Source organism: Syngnathus typhle, linkage group LG5 (assembly GCF_033458585.1).
Source record: "Syngnathus typhle isolate RoL2023-S1 ecotype Sweden linkage group LG5, RoL_Styp_1.0, whole genome shotgun sequence".
Classification (NCBI taxonomy): Eukaryota; Metazoa; Chordata; class Actinopteri; order Syngnathiformes; family Syngnathidae; genus Syngnathus; species Syngnathus typhle.
In genome coordinates, this window is record NC_083742.1 from 12219039 (window position 1) to 12227791 (window position 8753).

Consider the following 8753-nt stretch of genomic DNA (forward strand, 5'->3'; position numbering starts at 1 on the left):
ATTTTCATTTGCATCCAATAAACAATGTTGAGATAGCGGTGGAGTAGGAGCCATTGTTTTATTATGGCACACAAAAGAGGTATAAAGAGTCACTATTGTGCGCATCAACATACTTGTCAAGGGTGCATTGCAAAAGCAGAGATGTCAAGTATACGATAAAACAAAAAACATGTTCAGTGCTTCTTTGGAGAGTGTAAATGTCAGATGCACATGCTTGAGATACACCTTTAACTAGTTAGAAACGTCAGAGTCTAGTAAACAATTTAGTTGCGAGAAGGTGAACAAGGACTGCTGAATATGAATACAAACTTGAGTTACCTTAGATTGGTTTTAGGTTTTGATTAAGCTCTGAATATGACAAAATGGCAACTATGCTACTTCAGCACATACCTGCATAAACTGCAGTCGAATGTTGAGATAGTCAAACATAGCAGAGCTACTGTACATGAGCTATCAAGGCAAACTCTTAATGGTGGATAATCCCTTGCGTGATACACAAGAGTGCAGAATTTGGTCCTTCACACGATCAAATTGAGCTGTGCAAACATCTTCCCATCTTCATAGTCGACAGTATTATATCTTAAGAGCAGAAATTTCAAATGGATAGATTAAGGATTGATTGCTAAGTAAAAGAATAACATTTTTCCAAAATTATACATCGTAGCAGCAGCAGCTTTTGGCTTCTTTGGGTGGGCAGCAAGCAAATTTTAGAACACAGCAAACACTTCACTTTGCTGACTATACAAAAATAATAATAACTCAGTCAACCAAAACAAAATAATATAAGGAGCGTTCCCTTGAACACTTTCTATTATAAATTGTGTTTGAATGTCTCAACACGTTCTTTTTTTTTTTTTTAAATGATCTCTTGGTCATAATGTAAAACCGTCCACAATATATAGTTACGGTTGTGTGTGAGATATGCAGATAGCAATCAAAGTGCAAGAAGGTAAGGAAACGCACAAAAAAAGTGCAACACATAGCATGATAAGAGTTGGACACCAATGTCACTTGGGCGGTGACTGAAAATTTAACTGACATCTCTAACCAGAGATCACCTGGCCAGAAGGCATTCTCGAGGAAGATTGCACAATATCTGTTAAGTGTCCTTCTTGAACAAACTCTCAGGTCCCTGAAGTGGATTTTATTACCCAAAATCAATTTACGGTTGCATCTATTCTAATGTCACATCCAGTTTGTCGTAAATTTCCTTCAGCAGCAACAGAGCGGTATCCTCGGATTCCCTGAGAGACAAAAAGTCAGAAATAAATATCTTACAGGGAAAAAAAAACAAGTAATTCAAATTAAAGGGCCATCTCTTCTGACTATCACGTATGACTTACCAATAGCAAAGGTGAGACTGAATGGCAAACAAATATTCGTTGAAGCTCTCGATGGGTTTTTCCTGAAGCACATAGTCGATCCGTCGCCCTCCATTCAACATTCCCATTTTTATTTCTGCGTGCTCTGCCTGCTGCGGCTGCTCTGCTGAGCTTGACGATTCCACATCCTCGTTCTCACCTGCAGGGGCAACAGAGAAATATATTAGATATCTGCTTATTAGGACTATTCTTCAAAAAGTCCAAAACCGGAATCAAACCCTGCACCTTTGAACTGTGAGGCGGATGTGCTAACCAGTGATTCACCTTGCTTCTATAACCAATCAAATATAAAATGAGTCCTCACAGGACCAGAGCGCCAGCCCTCAATGGTTTCCTTCCTCTGATTGGTCGGTCAGAGCCAAATTTCAACGAGCAAAATTACTCTGTACATATTTCTAAATTGCACCACCTGCCACTGACATAATAATACATACTTTGAACATGCGTGCATGACACCTGAAAAGGGAGCACCACATAAATAGTCCTGAACTATTATTTAGTTCATTACAGTGTTGAAGAAATGTTTTGACAGTACAACAATTAGTAAAAAAAAGCAATCAGTCATGGAGCTGTCAAACGTTACATTGCCTAAAGTATGACTCTCGGTGACAAGAATGATGTAGCTCACTGTATTGTGTCCAAAAAGGGGACAAAGATTTCAAATTAAAAAAATGATGACACACAGTCGTGGGTTTTTTTTGCCTTTCACAAAATGTATAAAATCCATTCATCCATTTGTTGAACCACTTTTCCTCACGGGGGTTGCAGGCGTGCTGGAGCCTATCCTATTTTAAGTAAATATTATACCTCTTCCATGTTAGCCTGGCTTACCTTGGAAGTAATGCCTATGAAGGGCCCTGGGCCACTCCAATATTTTAGTCCAAAAGTCACCTCTTTGTTCTTCCCTCTGAGCAGGGGCGCAAACTGGAGCCAACGCTGAGGTTCACAGTAAAGTGCAAAGAAGTGCAGGAAGCAGATGTGACCACCAGACAGAGTTAAGAGACAAACAGGCAGGATGTTGGCAAGCAGAGAATGAGGAGTGCGAAGACAAGGGGGTTAGATGGGCACATGCCCACGCACACACACATTTACAATACTCCACATATTTACACAATATGCTGTCAATTTCACAAAGCAGAGAAAACTCAATCTACCTTGCGTTTCCTGAAGTTTTCCATCTATTGTAGTTACCCCTTCATCTACTGGGGGCAGTGCAGCAACAGACGGTCTGGAAAATGACTTCCAAGCTGTCCTTATCGATCCCAATAGATTATTTTTCAAATCTATGCTCATGCGGGCCAAGCTGTCCTTCAGTTCTAGTAGATAAAAAAAAGAAAAAATGCATATTTTTAGGATTCCTGAAGAAAAGGTCATGCTATAAAAGTGTTTGACATAGATTGGGGAAGGGGAGGTCCGTACCCAAGTGCATCCTCTTGCGGCCTTTGTGGTGTGGAATGAGCATGGGCTCAAACTCAACTTCTGAAATAATCATGGGTTCAATCCGGTAAGCTACAGGATCAAACTGCACAAGACAAGACATTGGATGATTTTGCGCTTTCATCCAAATGATCAGACATTATTACATCAAACAGATAGTATATATTTTGTTGCCCACCGGGTGGTAGATGTTATAAAAGCTCTTGCAGGTTGGGAAGCTGTAGTTGAGGTCAATTCGTTTAAGTCCACGGACTGTTAGGAACATGCCAATAGGGGATCCAAACGCAAAAAAGGTCTGAGGCTGGAACGCCAACTGTGGATAATCAACAGATACCTGTAAAGAGAGAATGTTCAATCGCTTTTCTCAAAAAGCAATCATAAAAGATTTTCAAAACAACTTTGAAAGTGAATGAGCGCATGCAAGGAAGAGAGCTGGTCACTCATGCAGGAGTGGATGAGAACAGAAAGTGAGGATGGTCCTGGGTTCCACAGTCTGTTACGACCAATAAAATAATATTGACCATAAGTGACTATCCCAGGGGTCACCAATTTTTTTTTGTTAAATTGAGAAATACCTTCTTGGCACTGATGAATTGAAACCTTCTACACCATACTTCAGTGATTACAATATCGAACCATTGGCGAACTATTTTTGGAACAGGTCTTCGCTTTACTGATGCGCTTTTTGGTGCCGGCGAGCATCATATTAGTGACCCCTGGACTATGCTGTTTTTCAAGGCTATCATGTGGAAACCACTTGAGACAAACCTGTCCCTTGGCTATGCCTCCACTGGTCTGTCCGGGTAAGCAGGCGGGAGAGAAGCAGGAGGGTGATGCATGAAGGCTGGAAGCAAAAAGAATCCTTTCCATGCATGCATGCTTGGTACCTGTCCGATGCCCATGTTGAAATATTCATAATCTACAGCGCTGGTGATGGACTGTGTTCTGAGGAACTGGCCCTTTCCCACTGCCGATTCCGGAGATTGGTTACCGTTGTCCTCACAGCAGAGGGAACCTTGTCGCATTTGTGATAGGCGTCCAGCTTTGGAATCCTAAGAGAACATTTTTAAATACAGTAAGTAACTGCTGCTATTACAGATAAAGCAGCTAAAACACATTTAAACAACCTTGACTTTGACATAAAACAATAATTTCTGACCTCTGAAAAGTATTTTCTCTTGACATATTTCAGGATCTTCTTCCGGGGTCCAAGTGGAATTCCAATATCTTTGAGATCTTTTTCCTGGCAAAGAGCCTAAAGAAAAAGAAGCCGTACATTATAAAAGTTTCCTCAAGACATTTTGCTTTCTCGTGTTTATGTGTCACCAGTGATTCCAGATCCAGGTTTTCTGCCTTCAATATTGTTGAGTATTGCTGTAGTCCCAGTCGGGTGAGAGTCTGCTCTAGTGTATCATGGTCCTGAGGACATGGGTCATCAGGCAGCACCTTCAGCATAAAGTTGTTGTTTTTTTAACTCTCTTTTTCGTACAATTACTGAGAAAGCAATCATTGTGAACACACGTGTACCTCCTCTTTTGCAGATTCCTTTGAACCATTTAGCTGATTGGTTAGCAAGTCAAACAGGATCAATGAACCTATTAAAAGAGCGATAACAACACAATAAGTGTTTTAATGCTCAAGGTGACTTGAAAAGTTGAATGTGTTTCTAACCGAGGCTATGACCCACGACGGAAATTTCCCCCTTGAACTTGGGGTGTCTCTGTTTGAAGAGAGTGTGCAGTCTGTTGATCTCTGAGACGACTGTGTCCACTATGGTCTGGCAGTAGGTGGGACTATTGTAAAAAAACAAGTCTAGCAGCGTGTCATTGGTGAAATGTCTCAGTCTGCTGATGCTAGGCAGAGTGATCCTATGGATATCCCTGGGAAATGAAAAGAAAAATAAATAGAACAAAATCCAGTGAGTCCGAAATAATGAGGTAGCTTTGTAAGTGTTAACACTCAAGTTCTTTTTTATACACTTACTCATCCACACCAGTGGCATCTCCATGTAATGCGCTGTGCCAGTTCACTGGGAGGAACTCGACTTTGCCAACCTTGCCCTCGAGCTGAGCATTCTTATAATGAGAAGCCAACAAGGACAGCGACACACTTCGGAAGTCGTTCACTAGACAAGGAATGATCAATTTCAGTACAGTGGAGAACATGCATAAAAATGAAAATTAAAAAAACCTACCACACTGTATGATTGATCTGAAACGCAGGTCACATGCAGGACCGATACCATGGACCATAAACACAAGGTGGTCCACCTTTTCGGGTTCACCTTTAAACAAATAGAAAACGGAACTGTTATCACATTCTAAAACAGCACTCCTAATGGGTTACCAAAATAAAGTAGCGAGTATGGGAACGTTACAATGTTGGAGGGGAACAAAAACATACCATCGGGAATTTCTACAGGGATGTTGTTAATGCCACGTTTGACTGTTCTAGGACGGGTGTTCTCGGATGGCGAGGAGATCCAGTCTTCCTGCAATCCTATTGGCTGATAATGCATCATCAGCTGAAAAAGTGGGAGAGGAAAAGATGAGAATATATTTTTAAAAAAATAGAAGAATGCAGCTTTGTCATAAATGTAATTACGGCGACATTCTAGGTGAAGGAATCACTTTGGGATTGTGTAAAATGACTGTCTCTCCCGTGGGAAAATCCAGCTTCCTTTTCCACTCGTCTAAAGTAACCGCGATCATGTAAGCGTCCTGTAAAATTGGAACAAGTCAACTATTTATTGAGGAACGAGACAGATGTGAAGGAGCTTCCCTGGTGCCACACTACCTCCAGACTGTTGCTGAAGTCTTCAGAGTATGGCGTGAACCTCATGTCTTTATCTCCTTTGGAGAACCATGTGCAGCGGCGAACCTCAATAGGTTTTTGTTCCCAGTACACAGCATAGCACTTCCTCTCCTTGACATGCATATCATAACGCTCGCCCTCCACGGCCACCACCACCTCCTCATTGTTGTCTCCTAACATAGAGCCACATTACACGTTAGACCAGGTGTAATCGAGGTGTCTAGGCACAGTTTGAGCATGCTTACTTGCATTGTCGGCATTCTCTAATTTGTCGGAGTCTTCTCTGCTAAAAGGGAGCCAAAGCACATTGTCATCGCCCTGTTTGTAGAAGAACCAGTGAGGCTGCACTTTTTGATAAGGAGGTGGGACAGGCTCCATATCGAGCATCTCAAAGGATGAAGTCGAACCGGGAGAGGCTTCATCTACTGCCGGCAGTCCCTGTAAAAAAATATATATATACATTAAAAAAAAAAAAACCACCAAAAGTGTCAATATGCAAGTTAAACATTATAAAGGTCAGAGATGAGTCTGTTTTGGACCACTAAGCTCCTAATGGGACAATTTGCCAAAGTAAAAAACAACAAACAGGAAAGAATCAGGCCTGCTTTCCACTTGGTCAGGCAGACAAAGCTCTATTCTACTCTGCCCTCTGCTCATCCAGCCCGCCCTCTTTGTGCGAGTGACACGAGTCCAGCTTGTAAACAACCCTACTTCCTTGAATCGTTACCATTTGGAGCCTTCCACTACTTGACACATCATCACACAATTGCTAAGTCAGGAAACAAGTCAGGAGGGTGTTGACATTTACAGAAATAATAATGAATAATTTGGAAAAGGTCTTTCCTCAGAGCCATTAAAAGTTGCTTAACCTTGGGAGAGTAAATGCAATACCCTGTCACCAAATGTTAACAGTGTGTGCAACCACAAAAAAGAACAGTATGTGATTTCCATGTATAGCCTAACTATTTCTTTCTCAAGACACAAGGACAGTGTCTTCATTTTGCCGTGCTGTCGCTCAGCAGGTAAAGAATGTAGCAGCTATTGTTGTCCATTAGAACAGGAGCACAACCCAAGTCTCACGCTAAATAAGAATTAGTGAGCACAGAGATTGATGGACCCTTGAGTGGTGTGAATTGTGACAATGCTGAGTCAATAGACTATTTCAGTCCTGCCTGGCACAGCCTTGGAGTTGTGCAAGGTGTCAGAAGTTGTTGCAGAGAGCCACATTGTTTCTTTTATCACATGTTCAGGACTTGGTCAAGCTTTTCTCTGTGGCCTGAGGCTCAGTCAAGGGAGGGGGGCATACCACTGGATTAGAACAGTTGCTAGTCGTTTTCTTTGCTAATTTGCATTTCACTAATCACTGTTGACATACTTTCCAGGAACCGACCACAATAAAGATATGGAAGCACAACAAAACGTTCAATCAGATGATGAAACAGTTGATGAAACAGCAACATTGACACAATTTTCAACATCTGTACAACACCATAACGGATTTGAAATCAAACAATCAAATGTGCTCATTCACATAAAAAAAACAAACACTGATGTCCAGATCTCGCCTACAAGCCTTGTGTATGACACCTATAATAAATAAACTTCAATCAGTAGGATACATTTGAGAAAAGGATGTACAGTTACCACACATCACAAACTCCTTCCCACTCAGGATATCACCAAGCCTGATCATCCTTAAATCAACACAACACCAACAGTAGGTTGCACAAGAAAGGGTGCACACACACACACCTGGTCCACATGTGTGTTCTCTGCAGTCACAACTTCATCGGGACAGTTCGACTGGTCCTTGTCTTCGGTGGATGGGGCGGCCTGAGATAGACCACCCTGGTCAGCAGAACCAAGGGACATTGGCTCAACCTTACGCCAAGCCCCTGCCGTGACCTGTAGAAGGGTGTTTGACTCAAATAAAGTCAAGTCAAGTCAGGTTTGACAACATAAACACACTCCTATTAGTCAAACTCGACTATTGAGAGGACGCATATTGGTGTTTACATTGACGCGAACTGTCATTGCATAACCACGAAACTAAAGTATAAGACACAAACTATGTACACACAATGTACACAGCTGCCCAAAGATCGCATGTAGCAGCATTTAAAAAATATTTTAATTAAACGTTTCTTGTCCACCATAACAGCTTTGGGGAGGAATGTTTGTTTACATTGGCTAGCTTGGTAAAGGTTGCGAAACGGAAAGCGACGTTTACGAGTCTCACGTTCTATGTACACTCAAGTACAACATAAAAGCTTGACTTAAACTCACCGACAAACTGCAAAATGCTGAGGTGGAAATGCTTCGTAGTTGTTATTGTGCAAGCCCCGACCAGCTGGGTAGCCATTAGCCAAGGACGGTTGACTGTCAAATAATGCAACATTGAGGTAATATCGGGAATTTGAAAATGCAATGTGTATTTGAATAATACACGTGACGCGTTAGCTGGGGAGAAAAAGGACCAAATCTAAATGTTTACCGATCAAAATTATTTTGGTTATCAATGTTAGTATTTGTAGATTTTACTGTAGAACGTTATCGGATATATGCCGTATAAATAATCTAAAGTGTCACGTGGCAGTAAAATTTACGAGGAGAACCTGAAGGCACCATTTTCCCGCCCCCACACTGCGATACGTCACGAGTGACAACGTTTTCCGACTCCACGGTGAGTACGATGCTGTAAAACCCACAAAAAAGCGTTCCATAATCGCAGAGCCTGTCCTTTATTTTTCCCCTCATTCAAAATAAATAGCATAAATGAGGTAAAGAATCAACGCTACGATTTACGTGCGTGACATCTCCGTTCTTCTGAGATGTGTTGAAAATAGAAATGTTATGTTTATGGAGTCCTGCTCCAAAATAGAATGAAGTCGGTCGATTTGTAAATGAATTTTTCAGTAATTCGTGAGTAACCACATCACAAGGCAGACGCACCCAGTTGAGGAAGCGGACAAAAAAACAACAACACCCAAAACACGCAACCATTTCTTTGTAGTAGTTTCATTTATATATGACTGCCCTAAGACATAAGCATGTCACCAAATGTTGCCGGCATAATATTTCAAATTGAATGATTCATGGGCTGACTGAGGTCTAAACTCT

The 8753-nt window shown here is 41.5% G+C and overlaps 1 protein-coding gene across 2 annotated transcripts; it reads right to left on the reverse strand.

Annotated features, from left to right (window-relative positions):
* Positions 1-39: 39 nt before the first annotated feature.
* On the reverse strand, positions 40-8209 carry ddhd2 (DDHD domain containing 2). 2 transcript variants are annotated; one of them, XM_061279849.1, is made up of 19 exons: positions 7920-8209; positions 7386-7538; positions 5879-6071; positions 5616-5806; positions 5450-5539; positions 5223-5343; positions 5014-5103; positions 4803-4944; positions 4491-4699; positions 4347-4414; positions 4146-4265; positions 3979-4074; positions 3707-3871; positions 3588-3614; positions 2998-3153; positions 2802-2904; positions 2537-2698; positions 1344-1521; positions 40-1244 (listed from the first exon to the last, which is right to left on the reverse strand). In XM_061279849.1, the coding sequence occupies exons 2-19, from the start codon at positions 7503-7505 to the stop codon at positions 1175-1177; spliced, it is 2301 nt and encodes a 766-aa protein (XP_061135833.1). In that variant the 5' UTR covers positions 7506-7538; positions 7920-8209; the 3' UTR covers positions 40-1174. The 2 variants fall into 2 exon arrangements, with proteins under 2 accessions (XP_061135833.1, XP_061135834.1); XM_061279850.1 differs by lacking the exon at positions 3588-3614 and having other exon boundaries at positions 7920-8206.
* Positions 8210-8753: the final 544 nt, after the last annotated feature.